We start from the raw sequence: 21,510 nt of genomic DNA, 5'->3' as shown, positions 1-21,510 counted from the left end.
GAACCGCTTTTTAAATACGAATCATTGTTCGCGTTTTTAAGAGATGTAAATAGTTTTCACGTCATCTTCTCTGGCAACCCGTAGCACGACCTCTGAGAAGAGGTTGATGCTGCGGTGACTACATTAAAACAGCACCTGCCTCGCGGCCCTTGGACACAAGGGCTGTTGCCGAGGCATTCGTGCTCTGGCCATTTCTGTATAGCCCCATTATCATGACCCCTTGTCATTCAATCTCACTGCATACATCACGTCACTCTCATAATTTTAATACCTATATGTTTTACCCGCCCTAGGGCGTGGAATTTTAGGCCCCTATACAGCTGCGTAACAACATCATAGCTCACATCCCTTTCAGAGCATTGTTATCTTTTTTGACATTTTTCATGGCGCTCTTTGGCCAAGCATGGCCCTTGCGCCATTAAATCCCACATATCATCATCTGTAGTGGAGCTTGCCCAATTTCTGTGATGCATACCCGCCAACTGGTTTTTCCAGTCCACGGATCCCACCTTACGCCCGACTTTAACAGCTCTGCTGTTAATATCACCTAAATTTCACTTACATCGAGCTTGACTTCTTTTCACAGTGGAAAGAAACGATGTCCAAACCCAATGCACCGTGTATGTGTCTGTCAAAAACAACCCAAGCGGATATTGGGCGCCTTACAAGATCCACACGGGTCCGAACGAAGAGGCCAGTGAAAAATTCGGGTGAGTATGATTCATGCTTTTTGTGTTGTCACCAGACACTTAATTGTTCATACCCTGTTGCCTTGGCCGTGCGAAAAATACATCAGCATGTGGCATTAATCACACATGTAGAGAGATTGTTCACAGTAAGCAGCCGCCAAGTTTAGCAAATTGAAGAAGGGTGAAAAGAATGTTGCATTCCATTCTAGACAAATGTCGCACTGTTATTTTACTTGCAAGGCAACATCAATTATCGAGGTTGCTTAGCAGCATCAATTCTTGATGCAATGTTGCTACGTTACGGCAACAATGCATTTATGGCAACAATACGTGCTACTAGGGTGATGCGGAATTCTGAAAATGAGACAGCTGATGTCATTTGATAGAAATGTTTGTTTGTTGCAAGCTTGGCATGTAAATAGATGTAAATGACATTGCAGTCTTTAGTCTGTTTTCATACATTTGCCTTAACTTTTATTAGGTTCCTTTTGCAGACCACTCCTCGCAAATATTGTGGTGTGTAACGTACGTTACAGTCGGTCAGCCATGTGAAAAAGGATTAAAATTATGATCTGATAATCTGTGGCTCAAGCACTAAAACATTTTTTAGAGTGCCACTATTAGGTACTCGTTCCGTTAAACATTGGCGTGCCTCATCCGTCCTAACCGAGAGAACTAACACAACGAAAGATGAAAGCGAATTAGGAGAGAATGGCGAAACAGTGAGGAGGAAAGCAGAGTGTTGCACAAGACTACGAGATGGCACCATTGTACTTGCAAGCTGCGCTGGCGAAGCAAAAGTATTTGTGCCGTCGGGACTGAAGCTTATCGCTACCTCCACCAAGGGACCGACAAAGTGAAAGCATGCGCATACAGTGGGGCTCACATTTCGCATTAGGAATTATCGTAATCATTGGTAATTCTTTTTTAGAAGCATACTTTTATGTGACAGTTTTATAGAAGACTAGACTTCACTCTACCAGTACACTATTGCATATAATCTACTACAGTAAAGCTTTTCTTGTTTTTTTGCTGCCGATTGCAACTCAGAATTTGCTGTATGCCTTATTTGCTTTGCAGAATGCCAGACAGACTTGGAGTTGCCCGATATTTGACTTATGGAGGAGATGCAGCAACGTTCTTCAATGGCATTGCAATCAATCGGCATTCTCTGACATACAAGATGACCGCTCTTATAAATCATACAAGCCTACGGTGAAAAGCACAGCAGCGTAAGTGACAACGTGTTTGTCATTTTATGTGAGCTTGCATCGAAAGAAATTTTTTAGCAATAGCTGTGAGATTTGCACAAGTTTTTTCACAAGTGTCTTGTGTCTTTCTTTAATGTAGTGGTAGCAATATACCGTAGGGTGTACGAATAGTGAATTTTGGAATCGAATATGAATCGAATAGTGATCACACCGAATCAAATACAAATCGAATACTATTCGAATAGTTTTCAAATAGTAAGACAACCATTTTCAAAACAGTCCTAGAACTCTACAAAATTTTATTTGAAACAAATATCCACAAACTTTCACCGAAGAACATTATGGTTACTTTTAACCAACTCAAGATACCTCAATTATGATAGCTGAGGTAAGCTCATATACAGCAGTGACTACAGTAGTCAGTTGTTGCCTGCATTTAAATAAAATCGAGACATAAAAACTAAACAATTTTGAACTGAACACCACAAATACAGCTAAAGATGTAATGAAACAGATAAATCTGCCGTCACAGCATGCACCTCGGCACCGAAAGCATGTAAATAGCAGTGTTGAAACGTCAATCTACGAGATAGGTTTACGAACACACAATGCTTGCTTCTGTTGTTATTCATGAAGCTGAATGCAGTCGTATGAGCTGCCTTCGGTTATTACAAGATGAAGACAGGAACTGGTTATTGCGATGCAGCTGCAGCATGGAAAAATCCTAGTAAGAGCGGACTTTTCAGAAAAAACGCCTTCATCTGGTAATCAGTATAGCTTCGGCAGTCTCGTAAAAGCTCGGGCTGCATGCACATTGGTAATTCAGTGATTAAAAGAAGAAAAATGGCCTTTAGATGTTCCAAAGCTTCGTTGTTTTGGTGTTCTCCGGTCGGTGCTGATTATTCGAAAAGTATTAGAAAAATATTTGGCATTTTGAATATGTTCTATTCGAGTAGTGAATCGAATAGAATGCTATTCGGTTAGTTATTAAAAATTTTCTAATATTTGCACAGCCCTACTATACTGGCCATCATACTTTGCTCAAGAAATATATATATATATATATATATATATATATATATATATATATATATATGTCTGTATGTATGATTGAAGAGAAGGATGCATGTGCAAAATATGGTTTTATTAACGTTTTGGCAGGTGTGCCAGCCTTAGTCAGAATCAATGACAGAGGTTGGCCCACCAGCTAAAACGTTAATAAAACCACATTTCTTACGTGCATCCTTTGCTTCAATCATCGATCGTACCTGACTCGTTGATCTTCATACCCAAAATACAGGCAGACAGGGAGGGAGGGAGGCGAAGGTATGGATGGATGAAAAATTTTCGAATTTTGATTAACCTTTTATTCTCTAGCCTGTTGTGGACTCTCAGAGAACTGAATTGCTGCTCGCAGTGTTTCGTGTGTACAGAGAAGCCACTGTCGTACTACCATTGACATTTTATCTGACAGATGTCATGTAGAAGAAGGATCCATCGGTAAAGCTGCTTCCCTCAGTGGGCTTTCCAGACCTGCAGAACGTTTTTTTTTTTTTTTTTAAGGAGCGTAGACACCAAAATTGGCCAGTCAACTGACTACATTGTGAGCTTTTTATGCTTACAAGAAATGCTGTGATGAATTTTCACAGAGAACAAACGGTTTAAAAGTAACACTTGAATTTTGATGTCTAGAAATGAAGTGTGGCTTCTTTTGCAGACTCACTGCGGCAAGCATCGGCATGGACATCGGGAGAAAGCTGTGAAAGGTGCAATGTTGGAGATGTGTACAGCAAATATGAGGGTGATGCCAGCGGATCAAAAACAAAACAATTTTGTACCTGTACTTGATCGCATCCAGGCAGGCAGACACGCGTGGTCAGATTCGTCTGATGACGACAGTGTCGACGACGTGCATCACGTTGCCAGGAGACCCAGCTGCGCGTTTTAGTGTCACTGGTTCCGCGAGGATGAGATGAACGTGCGAAATGTAGCAGATGGCTTGCCAATGTCACCGGTTTGGTACTGCGCATCATGTTGCTATCAGGCAATACTTATTTGCTTCCTCATTCAGAGGTTTTCTCCCTCTCGGTGGGGATTTTCGAAATCGTGAAATGAGCCTTGTAAATTGTGTCATATTAAATATATGGAGACTATCGTGCAGTTGCTGGTTATTATCAGGGTCCCCGATAAATGGCCTTCCACGTAAAATAACAAAATTCTTGCGGAAGGTTTTAATATCTACACTCTTTTAATGTTAAGGTGACTTAAACAGTGAATTCTACCCTTACTGGGCAGCGGTTAAGTTCAGCGCCCATAATTCATAAATTACACCGTCCTCTTATAATCAATGTTTTAAACGACTTGCAACAAGTGATTAGTCAAACCAGCAAGGGCTGCAGGTAAGTAGGTGTAAAAATTGTCTTACAAAAATAAAATGCTGTTATTGCTTACCAATCTGCCAAGCAAACAAAATTTTACGATCATTATAGTGAGACTCTCAAACTTGTGCTGAGGCACGTTCACCGAGAACAAATAGTCTTAAGGGATTGCACTCAAGAGGAGAAAACTTCCAGAAAAATAAAAGCTGGCTGAAGCTCATAGTTCGTACTACAGTTGATCCCCACAATAACGAAATTGGTAGGGAAACTGAAAATTTTCGCTATCGTGAAATAATCCAGTTCAGATGGGAAAATGATCAGCAAAATGAAAACTTATTGCCAAAACTCTGTTAACTTGGCTTGTCGACTGTTTCCATATAGTCAACATACAGATATTCCTTCGCAATGCAGCATGTTGTGTTATCCAACATCCTCACCGTGTGTGCCGAGGAATGCCCACATCTTTTCGAAAGCGTCTAAGCCACGTGTTGATGTAGCAATGGCAATCGCTCTTCCGTTGCTGCGCGGCTGCCGCAGAACACCGAGTGTGATGCAAAGACATTTGAGCGCATTTTGGAGTATGCCAACCGTGCCCGACCAGAAAACATGAGGGGAGACATCCTGTTGATTTTTGTTATTGTGGGATTAGAGTTTAGCAACACTTCGTTGTCGAGAAATACGAGATGCATTGAATCCTATGGGTGTTCATCGGGGACTGGAAATTATTTCTTTGCTGCGTGATTTCGTGATTGTGAGTTTCGACAGCATACTGATGCCGTAAATGAAGCTATCATTTCCTTAAAAAAAGTTACACCATCTCCCACTAAAGGGAACCATGAGGGGATGCGAAGCAGCATTGGGGGTGCACACCAAGTTTCTGTTACGTTCACTCGGCGTTTCCGTTAGTATGTGAGGTTTGTATTTAGTGTTTGTGTTATCATTACGTTGTGTTTGTACGTTGCTTTCCATTAGCGCCGAGTGAACGTGTGGCGCCGACGTTGACGTTACACCTCATCTGAATGGGAGCGAAGCGAGAATGACAGAAGCCGACCGAGCACACGCACTTGTATACACATGAAATGGGGGAGGGAGAGGAGAGAGTGGGGTTACAGGCTGTATTTAGCTGCGGCGCGGCTGCATCACGTCGGAGGAGAGGCTGCGCCACGGCTGCAGCGCGGGGGAGGAGAGGAGAGAAGGCGACCGAACACCTGCGTAAAGGAGGAGTGAGAGAGAGAGAGTAGGCGCATGCGCAGTGGAGCACGGACGCCACCGGATCAAGCTCGCTCATAAGATGCTTCGCATCTAAACGAAAGTTCGGCAGCATGTGACACACTCTCCGTAACACTTGAAGGCAAAAAGCTGCTTCACACTTGGTTATACAATCAGAGATCAAACCTCTTGCAAGGCATAATGAGCAGCAGTGTGAGAGACATGCAAAGCAAGCAAGCCCGTACAGTGAGTAGTGCTGAAGCTTGAAAGTGTTTGACAGCCTTATTATTTTACTCTTCTGACATGACATCTGGACATTCAATATTCTTTTGAGTAAAAGTAGTGGTTCAATAAGTTTTGAAGTTGGTAATACAGGATATGTTGCAACACCAATGCCAATAATCATGCATCATTCACAGGCTCCAGTTTTTAGCTGAGCAGTCATTGTGCAAGAAATGTTATGTCAAAGCTTGACATTATGAATATGGATATAACGAAATTGTCGGTTATAACGGAGTCATGTGGTGAGGTACTCAATTCCCAACATGTGGAGCAGAGTAGATGGCCACACAACATCTGCCTTTTCGGTGTAGTTCGGATAATGGAAATTCCAGCGCTCAAATGAGGGACTAGGAAAGAGGCGGGGTGCACACGGCACATGATTTAGTATGTCTCTGCTATCTCGCATACCACCCAGCCCTTGCAATTCAAAAGCATCTTGCTGTTTAATAACTCCACTGAACAACCGCAATCTTACAATCGTAAAGACTAGTTGGATAATGGCTGGCCCTTCAAGGAAGCTCAATGTTCTCTCTGACACATCCACCCATCATTCCGCAACCAATGCATTTATTTCCATTACATGAATTTACGCAGATTACATATCCAGTGGACACTTTTAACCATGCATACGTACGCTCAGAAGTCCACCCAGTGTACGCAGAGAACTATGCCTCTGAGTGTTGTGGCTGGGCATTAGTTTTAGATGGGCACTTCGGCATGTGCCTGGCTAATTCGCTCTTGCGCCAGAACTTCTTCATGCAGAGGTCGCAGCCGAAGCGCCGCTCGGCTGTGTGTACCACTAGGTGATCTTGGAGGTGGCACTTCACCTCCAAGGCCCTGGGGCACTGGAAATGCCGGCCTTTCTCGTGTGTCAACCAATGCCTCATCAGCTCTACCTCGAAGACAAAAGCGGCGTTGCACTTGTCACACTTAAAGTGTGCACTCTTTTCGTGGGTGCACAGGTGCCTTGACAGCTGCGTACACAAGAGAAACCTGCAAATCGACACAAGGTATGCCGAGCAATTAAAACCTGCGGTGAAGACGAGAGTGTAAAATTCAAGGAACTTCCTGGAAAAAAAAAAGAAATTCAAAGCCCTTCCGTTACTGTGAAGTGGGCCTAGTGTATATATATATTACCATTATTGACTGTATTGAGCAAATAAAAAGATGTACACTCAAAGATCCCGGTGTTTATTCTGAGCATGATGCATATTTTCTCATCAACGGCAGTCTCAAAATGAAATCCTGTAGTGCGTACGAAACTGTGTCCTTTCGCAAGTACAGAAATGGCATGACGTTTGTTTTTTATGCATTGTCTTCGTCTATAAGACAAAATTGTTCCAGTCGTTCTGCTACGTCGGCAAACATAAACCTTTGGTTACTTTTATGCCATGTCCACTTTTTCGAGGCAAAACGCTGAATTAGTCGAGTGAATCGGTGCACCGAAAATTTCTACGCACCCGATTTACACTGTTCGATAGGGATCTCAACCAAACCGAGCGGCGTGAATCGAAACTCCCAGCTACTTTATTCTTGTCTCCGCTCTCCTCGCCTTTCCCTTCCCCGCGTTGTGAGGGAGTAGGCGAAGGGAGAACCGGTTATGGAGAGGAGGACTGCCGCGTCTTCTTTGCTTGCTTTGTCGGTTGCCACCACAACAACTTGCGTAGCGCCGACAGCGGTGGCAGCGCTCGCGCGTCCGCTGTACCTTATACGCCTTGCATCTCACCGCACGTTGTGCGCAGTTAAAACGACATTCGCCGTGGTGGACTACATTAACAGCCATCGCACGATTCGCACCACTGCACGGAAATCCACGACGGCCGAGGAGCAGCTCAGGCGCCATCACGCTGTGAGGCTGTTGAGCATACCGACCCAAAGCAGCGCACCGAACTTGCACAGGCAAACTCGGAAGCAGTGCATTCATGAAGCGGTGTTCAGCACGTTGCGCTTGACGAAACATCGCTCGTTGAATAGTTCAAACCATGGGAAAAAATGCCGCTGTGCACTGCTACACTGCTGTCATCAGAGAGAGAGTGAATCGCCGCGACCGCTCTTCCAATATAAAATGCCCCGAAATATGTCGCACTTCCGTCGTAAGGCCGAAATAAGCAATTAATGCGACAGCAACTTGCACTGTCAGGCTAGCAGCCTAACTCCTTTACGGTTTAGTTTGGCGTACACGCAATGAAACGCGGCCGCTGCAGCGACGCACGCTTAAAAGCAAACTGCGGCCAAAGCAAGCTACGAGCCGTCTCTGCTGATCCCCTGTTATGATAAGGCGCGCAGCCGCGCCCGGCGGTTCAAAGTGCGCACCTGGAGTTGGAACTTGGGAGCCGCTCGTCGGGGCCCACGGGCGTTTCGCGCGAAGACTGCCGGCGCCTTCCCCATCTCCACTTTAGCGATATCATCGGCCGCCCCGGCAGAACAGCCCCACGCGCCCCGGCAGGCTTTCTCTGTCTCACATAAAACACACGACCCCGGGGGTGATGTCATCGCCCTTTAAGCACTCCGACGCGCCGTAGTCCTTTGAGAAGGGAAATTGCCATTTCCCAGCCTCATCCCCGCGTCAATTTTTTTTTAACTGACGATTCCTTTTGCCCCCCACCCCCTTCACTACTCTACAATTGATGAATCAGTCTCACCGGCATGTATAATTAATAAACGTGCATATTCCAGTACAGATTCCTTTCAAGCAGTTGGTGAAACGCTGCAATAACTTTCCTACAGGGTATCAAATAAATTGCCTAGAAACCTTAAGCTTACTGACACACATTGCCCTCAGCGTTTCTTCCTAATTTACATTGATATTACTTATAATATATTTCAACGATTTTATCAGATTCTCGCAATTGCTACTGTTTTTTTTTTACGCAACACTTTATGCTTTGCATAGTTCTATAAAGCACTTATTTGGCATCTTTGCTTGCCTTGTCTGTCAAAAATTAAATATTGCAGCTGGAAGTGAAATTTACCATTGGGGAAGCGATAATATTATTGTAGAAACATAGATGGGCTTTGCCTTTTTCACCAGTTAGCAGTTAATTAGGTCCAGAAAAATCGGACAAGCAGTGATGCCAAATGTTTTACGGAACAGCACAAAACAGGAAATGCAATCTTGTTGCAGAAATTTTCAGCAATGACAAAACAACAGTGCAGAACCCTTAAACTCCTCAGACTAAAAATTCGCGCTTACCAGCCACAGCTCCCATCGGTCCATTTAGTACCTCCATCTGTTCAAAGAGCCCTCACATGAAATAGAGCGAGTGAAGAAAATTACATGCAATGTCTCTGACAAATTCACAATATGGGGAGCTGAAAGTTTCCCACATATTCTACAATACCATTACATTACTTATAGCTTAACATTTATAGTTTTTAATATTCAGTGGCCGTGAAAATATCCTGCTGCCTTATTAACAGGAACGTAACCTTTTTTTTTGCGCGAATATCTACATTGTTTTTGGTTTAAATTGTAATGTTTTGCCAATACCAAGATATTATGAGGTATATGCTGTCAAAGATGGGCTGGGAATTTTTTAGCACACACTGTGCCCCTAATGCATGATACACAAGCTTCATCGGAACGTAACTGCATTAGACAGGATTTCATTTGACACCTGCCATGGTAACTTAGCGGCTAAGGTGCTGGGCTGCTTAGTTGAGAGTTTGATTCCCAGACATGGTGGCTGCATTTCGACAAGTACAAATTGCAAAAACACCTGTGCACTTAGATTTAGGTACCCCAGGTGGTCAGAATTAATACAGAGCCCCCACCATGGCTTGCCTTGCGATAATTGTAGTTTTGGCATATAAAAACCCAGAAATTATTGCGATTTGATTCCACGATGTTGTCCTAAAGCCACTAAGCCACAATGGCCATGTGCAGTTAATATTTTATGTTCATTGTCAGTTACAATAGCCGCATTTCAGTGTAATGCAAGAATGCCTTTTTATTGAATATAGAGATCATGTTGAAGGACCTAGTAGCACGCAATGTTGCCACAACTTTGAAGCAACTTTCTCAATGTGACGGCAACGTTGTGTCAACATTTCGTGTTACTCCTAAGGCCCGAGCTTCTAAAACATGCCCAAATGCGAAGAAGGCGGTACAGTGGGTACTAGCCATTGTTTTAATCTGGCAGCAGAGATTGCACGCTTGCAGTTGCATGTTTAGCAGGGGTGTGCGAATAGAGAAATTGAGAACTGAATCGAATACGAATCGAACAGTGATCATGCCGAATCGAATACGAATACATATCGAATACTATTCGAATCGTTTTTGAATAGTAAGGCAACTATTTTTCAGACAGGCTTAGAATTCTACAACTTTTTATTTGAGACAAATATTCACGAACTTTAACAAAGTAACATTACCGTTACATTAAGCAATAAAAGATACCATAATTATGTCAACTGAGGTAAGCTCATATACAGTAGCGACTAGATGTAGCCTTCAAGGTATTTTTTAACTAGGGTGAATGCAGCAGTTACTTCAGTATTCGAGGTGGTACTTTGTCACCAGCTTTTAAATAACACAAAGACCAAAAAGTTAAATAATTCATGAACTAACATCATTAATCTCATGATAATGGATTGCAGACACATCCGCTACGGCGACACGAGTTTAAAGCAAAAATTCCTTCATCCGGTGATGAGTAAAGCTTCGATAGACCAGTAAAGAATTGACCTGCTTGCATCTTGGTAACTCACTAATTACAACAACAAAGGCGATCCTTCGTTCTTCCAACGTGTTGTTCCTTTGGGGTTCTCCCGTCGGTTCTGATTATTTGAAAAGCATTCGAAAAATATTCGGCAGTTCGAATATGCGCTATTTGATTCGAGTACTGAATCAAATAGAACGATATTCGATTTGTTATTCGAAGTTTTCTAATATTCGCACACCCCTAATGTTTAGACATCATAGCAAATGCAGTGAGGCTGACAACATAATGGCTCAAAAGATTGGAGCAGTTTGCTCAGAGAAGTCCACTTTGACCCACGAAGAAACTCAATGAACACTGATGCACATGATGAATGTCTTTTTTACCTTTACATTGAAGCCACAACTAATTTCTCCTATGCTCACTTTCGCTTTATTTGGTCAAGCCAATTCCTGTTGTCTAAGTATCCAAATCGAATTCATTAAACTTTTAAAGCAACAGTCCATCAGTGTTTTTTATACATATTCATGGTACTGTCATTTAGGTAGGTCACCCTGAGAATATGTTTTTAATTATCTAGTATACAGATTTTTCCAGCACCGCAAAAAAAAGAATTGGACAAAATGCAGCTGGCAGGGACAGGATGCCATCTTCCGTATGCTACATGGGCGATACAAAACAGCATCCTGGAGATGAACGAAAGAAGGGGAACTCTTTTTTCAGGGGCTTGTTTCTTTGTTAGCCACAGCCAAGCGAATCCGACAGACAATTAGGCCAGGGAAAGCATAGGGACACTAATTTGAAAAGAGCTGAATCTTGGGCGAGTTGGTGTTTGGACATAAAATACCATCGTAAGTAGCGTAACGAGACAGGAGAACAGAAAGGGACAGACGAACACAGGCACAATTGTCATCATTAATTGTAGTGTAGTGATTGTGTCATTTGTTCATGGCGAGGGCTTCCTTGTGCAAAGATCACATGTAACCTGACGCTCACTCGCCACCTTGGCTATGAGCGGTGCTGGTTAACACTCGCAGGGATTACATGCACAGAAATACCCAATGAAGTGGATGGGGAAGCACCTTCCGTCGTAGCTCAATTGGTAGAGCGTCGGACAAGTATTTCGAAGGTTGTGCGTTCGGATCCCACTGATGGAAAGGGCGATTTTTCATCCATTTTAATTCATTTCAATTTAAGTCACAATCTACACTACAACTAAAGACAACAATTAACGTCCCCTGTGCTTTCCTTGGCCTAATTGTCTTTAGGATTCATATGGTTGCATCCTGAAGACACAATTAGAGATATCGAACAAGCAGCAACACCATGCACTTACACACATTTTTTATTCTACCACCACACTGATGGGAAGTGTGTTTCAAGGCACACACCTACGGTAGCGATGGTGGAATGTATGACCGCTCTGTGCATTTCCGGCTGTGGGTGACCAACTGAAAGTGCTGCACGAATCCCTTTCCGCAGAGGTCACAGACGAAAGGCCGCTCTGCTGTGTGAGTCTTCAGGTGCTCGGTCAGGTCGCACTGGAGCGTGAAGGTATCAGGGCAGTGAGGACACTTGTGGTTCTCGACAGCATTGGAGATGTGAATTTTGCAGTGTTCAATGAGCGACGCCTTCTGGACGAAGGCAGCGCCGCAATGTTGGCACAGCAGGCGCACGCTTCTCTTGTGGCTGCCGAGATGCCTTGAAAGCTGCAGCTTTGTGCTGAACCTGTGCACAGGTAAGACGCACATTGATGCCGTGAATTGTGTAAACTTTCAGCACAAACCTATATATGGGATGCCCGACATCATGCATGAAACTCCGGGAAAAGACAGATCATATTACACAAATGCAAACAAGTGCGCGTTGTTTGATGCGCAGTTCAGAAACTGCCAATACATTTTTTTAAGGCAATTAACATTTCATTAGTTCTAAATATTTAAGCGTCAAGGTAGAGAGATCGAGAGCAGATGAAATTGCAAAAAGATGTAATCAAAGAAACTACGAGACTTGTCCGGCATGCGTTGGAGAGAGATAACCTTAGCCGATGCCTACGATGCAAAGTTGTTAGCAAACTGCACATATACATGTTAGTGGCATCATATACATTAACAAGAGGTCAAATCATCAATACGAGCAAAGAATACAAACTGGCTTGCGTACTCCATGGGACACAGGTTGCAGTTCAAGTTGGTGTATCTGGTGTTGTGATTCCGCATATGATCTCGCAGCAGAGTGCGATGGCCGAAGACCTTGCTGCAGACCAGGCAGCGTCGCTGATGCTTGTCCGGATGTGTCTTCTCGTGCTCCACCATCTCTAAACGACGCGGAAAATTGGCACCGCAGAGGCTACACCAAAATGGCCACTCCTTCCTGTGCACAACGGAGTGCTGGAGAAAGACATCGTGCGTGTCGAAGGCTTCTTTGCAGAGTTCGCATTCGTACTGAACACCGCCTTCGCCGATGCGTTCATTGTCTTCCTGACTACCTGTCACCTGCAAGGCATCATCCGTGGACACTGCTTCGGACTCATCACTACTGGAATCTGGAAGCTCCTTCTTGGCGTGAATGAACCCTGGATCGGCACATCCTGAAAGTGTCAAGAAAGGAGATTTCAACTCGGAATGGCAAAAGGTTGAGCTAGTTCATAGGCAGCCATTATGGACAAAACTACAGCATGTAAACATAAACACAAGAGAGATCTCAGTATTCTGCATCACTTGTTAAACAGAGGGAATTAAAAAGGAATAGAGAAGCATTAGCGACAAGGTCTGCACAACGTGAGCAAGAGTGCAGCACATCATTCCATAAAAGATCTGCAGCAAGTTGCTGGGAGTTGAAATCAGTAGCTGCCCTTGGTTCTGCACTTAGGCTCTGAAGCCCAGGCTCCTGCACTGAATTCTATGCATTATACAACTCACTCAATGAATCAAGCAGCAAAATATCAAGCTCAAAGACAAGAATGCCTTTTGAAAATTAAGTCAAGAAAGACCCATTCAAGATACATTTGTAAGCCTGGATGATATGCACAGATGTCAAACACAAAGGAGAATGCTTGGAAAGTGGCATGCACAATGATGAAACGTGAACATAGTTTATTAAGCCTTCTTGCATATCATTCTAGTCTGCTCTGTACATACAATGGACTGATCATATATACAGAAGTGTTCAAAAACACACGAAGTGTGCCCTAGTAAGTATATAACATTATTTAATGCCGCTGAGGCGTCAAAAAGTTCTTGCCCAACCTACTTTTATCACTTTGCACACAAATCATGAATTTAGGGAAAGTTCACTCATGTCATTAAAGGTAATTTTCAAAAATTACAAACAAAAAATTTACATAGTTGTACAAATGGGCAAGTGTTCAATAAGAAGAGGTAATGAGTGCCAGGGGATTGAAAAATAGAGAAGCATCAGCCATGACCATTTCTTATAGGGACAAGAAACTATACAAGAGAGGTCTTAAGCAACTTTCATCTTAAGATATTCTGTTCTCATCCATTCGGTTATCTTATCAAACAGCAGTTCTCACTAAATCCCTCACCAAAGGGGATAAAACTAAAATAAAACATACAGCACGTGAACATGACCACACACGGCAACACCAAGGAATGATTGTGCAAATTTAAAAGCATGAAGCAGGGCCCCGGAGATTAATTTTTCTAGCAGGCTCAGCCACAACACAACTTGTGGCGTAGCCAGAGGGGTGGTTTGGAGGGGGGGAGGGGGTTCAAATTCCCCCCGAAATTTTTACACTTTGTATGTGTATATATACGTTCATACATACAAAACGTGCACGAACATACATAAAGGGGAGTTGGACTCCCCTACCCCCGCTTCAAAAAATATTTCTGGCTACACCCCTGGCCACAACTGTTTACACTGTCAAACTGTTAAGCACAGCGTGGCATCACAGCAATACAAGCGTGCAAAACTAAATTTGCATAAGCCCCAGACTACAACTTCACCAGAGTTTCTTGACTTTCTGGTGCAGCTATAAAGCTATATGTTGTGACATAAAAGTGTGTTACAATTGGAAATGAAAGCACAAAAGCATATGGGCCAGCCTACAGATATTTGTTGACCAAAAAAAAATTGTCAAAAACAAGCAGGTAGTACAGAGCTAGTACAATGCCATAAAAAAAAGGCAACCCTTTTGTGCTTTATCTAAGGGCTCCCTCCAAAAGCCTTATGATAAACATTTGTGATATCTAAAGACTATGCCATAGGCAGGGCCGTAACTAAGGGGGGGTTAAGGGGGTTCTGACACCCCCCGAAATTTCTTCATTCTTTTTTCCGGTGATAGCTAAATATTTACACACCTTCACAGCGACCACCAGTTGCCAAAGTTGGCTGTTCTACGCAAAAATACGCCCCGAAAAAAATTCCTGGGTACGGCCCTGGCCACAGGCATATGCCTCATCAGGCGGAATAGAACACCTTCATGAACATCCCATGTGCAATCACCCATGTTTTCCACAACGCTGATGGTTTAAAAATATGGTTGGCATGTTTTCACAAAACTGATGGGGTGTTGTCAACTTGCCCTTCGAGTGCATGTCGGTGCAGAGTAGTACATTAAAACACATTTCATTGACAAGAATACTACATATGCGTCGACTGTGACAATCATCATTACTCGGTTTCTCTTGTCATGTTTTTGCAACATATAAAGTGGTAATTCAACAGCAAGCACCGAAGCTTCACAAAAATTGCACTGCGAGATGCCCAGAGCGAGACATTGACGACCACACTATGCACTAGTGTTAGTTCCCTAAATGTCGACCACTAAGCAGGAAACGGAATGTCCACGGTGCGGTCCTGCAGTCTACAAGGATGGTTGTTTACTGCATATGTGGCTGTGGTTTCGCAAATGAACGCGCTGCACAAACGCCTTCCCACAGAAGTCGCACACAAATGGCCGCTCTCCCGTGTGAGTCCTCAAGTGGTTGTTCAAGTCAGACTGTCGATAGAAGGCCTTCGAGCAGTGATGGCACTTGTGGCGCTTGAGATCGTCCCGATGATACTTTCGGTGCCTCTTGAGTGACACATTGTCGGCATAGCTGTTCCCGCACTGATCGCACTCAAAGCTGGCATGGTTGCCGTGGTTACGCAGATGCTTTATAAGCTGCTGCTTTTTGCAAAACCTGCAGGTAGATGAGACACATGTTACTTGTATTGTTACCGCAGAAGGTGTGCTAATCTTCAATGGGCGCATAGGAGCTGTTGCAACTAAATGTTGCCGAGAATTTTAAAAAACAATGAAGAACTTTATGTGAACAGTGACCATTGCGTGTTAATCACCCACTGTACATGCTAGTCATGAGAATTTCTCTCATTCCACAAGAGTATGTGGTTAATAAGTTTAATTACAAACTTTTAATAGGCTTACCTAATCAATAAGCCATCAGTGTAAAAGTTGTGGAAAACTTTGAAATGACCTATCCGTTAATAAGAGCAAAGATATAGCTTGTACAAGAACAAAGAAAAACGAAGATGGCAATGGTGGGTACGTGGAATGAGAGTTCTTTGTCTTCTTGCTGGAATAAACTGCGTTGCAATGTGCTGTTTTGAGCTCTTCAGGTATATTGTCCTTCATCACACTTGAAGCTCGGTTTATCCTACAACAAAGTCTTTGGATTTTACGCTATCTGTAACAGGAATTAAAGTGACCTACATAAAAGAGAAAGAAAAAGTGCGAAAACTTGAAGTAAAAGAAGACAACAGAGAGGGTGCCGACTAATTACCTAGCTTCATGTGTTTGTGCTTATTGCACAGTGCATCCTTCTTATATATTAAGGAAAAACACAAGAATGATTGTTCATAAAAGAAACTGTGTTGCGTGTATGGTATTTGAATGTTACTGAACCACGAGGCTTTACAGACAAAAGCAACTTATTGGCTTTTGCTAATGTGAACTAACAGACAATAATTTAATAATTATGTAATGGGGGGGGGGGGTGCCGAATTAAGCATGATTATCTGGGTTTACATGTAAGCAATTATATATGCTATTATGTACAAGTCTGAACTACTACTACTAATTATCACTGCTGCTGTGTTCCATTTTATTTAACAGGGCACAAGATTGTTCTGTGAAAGGTTTCCTGCAAAGGTAGCCGTTAACCTGTCAATGCTCATCACTAGAGACCAAATTTTTAGGCAAATGCCTATTTTGTTCCTTGCTCTCCTATCGTGCCAATTTGATATATGAGCATAAATTAGAGGTTAAGAAGGACTTTTATAGTGTTTTTATAGTGCCTATAAATGCCCATTTTTGGCGTTTGTGCCTAAATGCTTACAAATGCCTATAAATGCCTGTTTTCAAAATTGGCGCTTATATTAACACTATTTAGCCTCAAGTTTCGCTCCCGGGAGCAGTTTGAGACAGTTATTCATGTTACCGCGCAATATTGCCTGTTCGGAACTATGTGGTTCAACCTAGTCCATTATCTCAACCAACTCCTTGAGACAACCGCTAGCAGCAGTAGAGTAGAACACGCCGGCAAGCAATCACCGCCGCAGACAAATGACGCGAGCGGTTGGCTAATGCGAAACAGTGGCGAGCAGTCAGTGTAAAGGAGAGTGAAGAACAAAAAAAAGAAAGAAAAAATGTGACATGCATGTGGCTTTTCTTTTTGTAATTTACTTTGTGAGGTGTTCACTGCAGTAACGCAGCCAGAAATTTTTTTCACGGGGGGTGTCAACATCACGCAGGCATTTGTATGTGTGCGTGTATATATACACATGCAAAACTGGAAACTTCCAGTTGGGGGGGAGCCCCAAGGAAATCCATATGGATTTCTCAAAGTGCAAAGCTTCTCAGTTGAAAGAAAAATTCATCCTGGTCTGGGCATTGAAGCCGGGACCAGTGCCTTTTCGGGACAGTCACTCCGCAAATTGAGCTAACCAGTATGCTAGCAATTGGCAACGTGAGGGCGAGTTAATCAACTCGAAGCACACGGACACGGAATATTGCCAATGAGTTGTGTGGAATCCCACAAAGTGGCAGAAGGGTTTTGAAAGGGATCTCTGACGTCTACCCGCTTTCAAGTGTTGCACAGTAATGGAAGAAGGAAAAAGGCACATCGTCCTTCATGCGCTCGCTTTCTCTTTTCCTCCTCCATTTCTGAAGTCTGTGGAGAGTGAGCACGGTGTGCACAAACACGCAGCTGAAGAAGGCAGTTGCTGCCTTGACAAAGACAAGTCCACTTGCCAAAATGTTGGCTCTGGTGACAATCCATGTTCAAAGATTTAACACTTCAAGCCTCCATCTTCTCCTAAAATTCTGCCCTCTTTGGATGCATGCATATAAACACACATGCAGTCGAACCTTGTTAATATGATTCTGAAAAAAAAAAAAAAAGAAATATATGGGGCAGCTACACTCTAGTGGTGCAAAGAGTGAGGAAACAGCGGAGCAGGTGACCTGGCCCTCCTCCTCACCTTAGTTCCCTTTCCCACCCCTTGCTATACTGTACCATACAAGACTATGCTATGCTTTACTCTGTCCTTTCCTTTTTTCGCTCGTCTTCACCACCACTTCCCTTTCCCACTCCTTCGCTCTAATATACTAGGCTATGCTATGCTCCGCTAGCGTGCCTAGATGGCCGAGTGGTTACGCTGCTCGCCTTCGGATTGTGGGTACGCAGGTACGACTCCCACCTCACCAAAAAAAAATTTTAGCCAAGAATTTCTCGGTTTCTCTTTCTTTCTCTCCCTCTCCTTACTCGTTCTCTCGCCCATCAGAGTTATTGCATCTCAACCAGGACACATCGGCGCATGCGTTCTGGGAGTGAAGCAGAAAGTGAAGAAGAGGATGAAGAGAGCGCGTGCTGGTTCATGATGATGACAATTTCTGCTCGCGACTCACGGGGCTTCTCTGGGCTTAAGCACCTTATCTAATAAAAAATACAGCAGGAAAAACGTACAATCCTAATTCCCCAAAACATAGCGCAGTTTTGCTTGATAGCGATATCGCAAACGCTTGCGTCGAGGAATCACATGAAAAGGGAATGTGTCAATGAGGTTATACTGTACAAACGTACGCACGCACACGTGTGATGGTGTCCGACTACCCCCTCCCCTGACAGAATCCTAGTTACGCCCCTCTGCATGAGGTCAGGTAATGCAATGCACCACGAAAGAATACAAATTGGACTGCATACGCATCAGGACAAAGGTGGCAGCGGAACGTTGGTTGGACGGCGTGAGTCCACATGTGTGCTTTCAGCCGAAATTCGAAGCAGAAGGACTTGTTGCAGATCACGCAAAAGCGCACATGTTTGTTTGGATGCGTGTTCTCGTGCTCTTTGAGAGCCTCGTCACGCGGAAAATTGGCTCCGCACTGGCCACACCAGTGTGGCCACTCCAAACGGTGCTCGACGGAGTGCTGGAGTAACCGCCTATATGTGTCAAAGCCCTCGTTGCAGAGCTCGCAGTGATAGTCCACTTTGACTTCTCCTTTGCAGTCAAATTTCTCATCTGTCGCCTGTAAGACGGCATTCTTGGTTGACGATTCAGACTCATCCCTGCTTGAATTCGGAGGCTCCACCTTGATGTCCATAGATCCTGGATCTGCACACCCCAAGAAGTCGAAGAGAGACTTGAACATCCTCGTTTAGGCATTAAGCAGTAATGAGCAACAAACATGATCACAGACAATTCATGCAAGCAACAAGACTACCCAATTGCGATAATTTCCAGGAAACTGGCATAACAGATGAAATTCAAGTGACTGCTTGAAACTGGTGGCAAAGAATGCAAAGCTAAACCAGCCAGTCTAACAACACTTGCGTGTCATCTTCATGAGAGGCCAGTGAAGAGTCAGTTTCCTTGTTAGCCGGCAAAATTATGTCAGCTTGCATCACTGAGGTGCTTAATTTCTGACTTTGTCTTGGAAGGCCATAAAATCGTTTTTTTTTCTCTCCTCATTGATTTGTATTTGTCATAAAACATTCAGCAATATTTATTGACATTAATTATATAAATACATCAGCTTTGTCACCATCATCAAATAGATCAAACACAGTTTTGTCACCTCTATTGAAGACATCGAAAAGCATGCCTCCAAAGATCACTACTAGTTAGGAGGCATAAGCATTGTCAGAGGGGGTATGGGGTGTTTCAAGCCCCGGCCCCCCTGAAATTTTATGTTTGTGTATATTTATACACAAAAAACAATATATGCATGAACATGCATAAAAAGGAGTTGGACACCCCTTCCCATGAAATGAAATCCTGGCTACACCACTGTTAGGAGGGTCAAACATAACTGTTAGTGCTACTGCTAGAAATGACACAGATGTTCTAATCATCAGATGTGCAGAGACCATGAACAAATGACATGCTGTCATATGGGTAATTGTAGTTGCTGGGCAGCCAAAAATTAGCAACCCATCAGTTAAATTGCACTTTACAGGGACATTCGTGATTATTGCAAGTTTCACTGTAAGCCAAGAAAGTTCTATCAAATGGAAACCGTTCTCAAAATGTTCTCAGTTTAGCCATTAAGCACGTATGCATTCATTTCACATGGAACACTTCCATAACCACATGTAAAAAGCACAGCCAACACTCATAAGGCAGTTCTGCACACACACAAATGAAGTAGCTGAAAATTGAGTAAAAAATGGCAACCACTTCTTTAGAGGAAGAGAGAATGGTCACACAGTCCTTTGTGTATTCACCTAAGACGAATCAAAGGCAAACGCCACCTTCTTCTTTTTCTTCTCTGTCAATTGTATTAGCCCCCCCCCCCCCCCATTCCTCTTGAAAGATTTCTGCACCTCACAAGGTTTTCCAGTTCCTCCGAAATCGGCCCACCTTTGACCAAGCAAAGATGTAGAGATGTTGTCATGGTGATGTCACAAATTTGGCTATCTGTCATGTTATGATGACATCCCAAGATAACATAATCACATGACTTTTTGCATCATTCGTATTGGAACCAATGCCGCTGACACAGATGATCACTTTTCACGTTTGGCGAGGCTTCTAAGGCTTTTGCCCTAATCATAAATGAAGAAACTGAGAACTAATCTTCAGGAACACGACCAGAGTGAGACTCTAGACTTAAAGGGGTCCTGCAACACTTTCCCATGTAATCATCAAATGGCTTCATTTGACTCGTGAATCAACTGCCGCAAAAATTTTTAGAATCCTTTAAGTACGAGCGGAGTTACAGGGATTTGTCGCACACTTCAAGCGCTTTCTCTCTCCTTTGATACTAGCGAACATGCTGCAAGCTACGCAGGGAGGGGCATCACAAGGAGGCAAGAAGATGCGTCCCTTTGTTAGTGCACGTCATGAACTTGAGCACTTTTTTTCTTTTTATCTTCAAACGTGTGGCTTACTTCCAGTGTGATCACGAACGCACGTGCGGGCACGTGGCTGCATCCCATGGCAGCCGCGGTAACTATACTGCTACAATGCTCAAATCAGCCAACGGCCGTGGACTTTGGGTTTAGGCGCGGTCATCTGGGTTTATGGCATCATTTGTCGGGAAAAGAGGGAATGATTTCCAGCTGACTTTGAGAATTAATTGTGAACTCCGGCCACGTGCTGCGCTATATAATGTTTGCCTCACGTGTTCTCGGGAACCTCGACAACCAATTTGCAGCGTTTTCTGACCACGCTGAAAAAGTGATGCAGGGACCCTTTAACCACAATACACACAAGGGTTTCACAGTAAATAAAGCAAAGGACAATGTGCAGTAACAAGCACAAACACATTCTGAGTATCGACAAATCCAAGAACTAATAAAACACAACTGCACAGCTAGGCCATAGCCGAAGGATATCATTGAACATATGATTTGGCATCTTGGTGTGGCTGGTTACTGGTAAAGCTGTAGTGAGAAACTTTGAATGTCTGAATGGTTAAGGTTAACACTAAAGGTGCAGGGGAATTTGGAAAGAAAAATGTGTTGAAGAAATTGCAAATGCTTCATGGTGCAAAGGGTAGTGGGGAAAATAGAAATGGCGCTGGAAAGTGTCATTTCGGCCCTTCACTAGACATGAGCGACCGATGTGAAATTTTTAAGAAAAATTGGTCATGAAATAAATTTCACAACCA

General features: G+C 43.4%; 2 protein-coding genes and 1 long non-coding RNA gene across 3 annotated transcripts; 1 reads left to right on the top strand and 2 right to left on the bottom strand.

The window, feature by feature from the left end:
* The first annotated feature begins 635 nt into the window (after nt 1-635).
* On the top strand, nt 636-6,918 carry LOC119372032 (uncharacterized). Its single transcript, XR_005179411.2, has 3 exons — nt 636-710; nt 1,770-1,921; nt 3,618-6,918. It is a non-coding gene; the product is annotated as an uncharacterized LOC119372032 (long non-coding RNA).
* Nucleotides 6,919-11,797: 4,879 nt separating this feature from the next.
* Nucleotides 11,798-13,790, bottom strand: LOC119372030 (zinc finger protein 623). The gene is made up of 2 exons (XM_037642472.2): nt 12,594-13,790; nt 11,798-12,158 (listed from the first exon to the last, which is right to left on the bottom strand). The coding sequence occupies exons 1-2, from the start codon at nt 12,743-12,745 to the stop codon at nt 11,822-11,824; spliced, it is 489 nt and encodes a 162-aa protein (XP_037498400.1). The 5' UTR covers nt 12,746-13,790; the 3' UTR covers nt 11,798-11,821.
* A 480-nt stretch (nt 13,791-14,270) lies between these two features.
* LOC119372673 (gastrula zinc finger protein XlCGF42.1-like) lies at nt 14,271-19,348 on the bottom strand. Its single transcript, XM_037643122.2, has 2 exons — nt 18,602-19,348; nt 14,271-15,580 (listed from the first exon to the last, which is right to left on the bottom strand). Exons 1-2 carry the CDS (start codon nt 19,045-19,047, stop codon nt 15,262-15,264), a joined length of 765 nt encoding a protein of 254 aa, XP_037499050.1. The 5' UTR covers nt 19,048-19,348; the 3' UTR covers nt 14,271-15,261.
* Between the last annotated feature and the right edge of the window lie 2,162 nt (nt 19,349-21,510).

This window comes from Rhipicephalus sanguineus, chromosome 10, assembly GCF_013339695.2.
Source record: "Rhipicephalus sanguineus isolate Rsan-2018 chromosome 10, BIME_Rsan_1.4, whole genome shotgun sequence".
NCBI lineage: Eukaryota > Metazoa > Arthropoda > Arachnida > Ixodida > Ixodidae > Rhipicephalus > Rhipicephalus sanguineus.
Note: the sequence above shows the minus strand (reverse complement) of the source record. Positions and strands in the feature narration are given on the sequence as shown.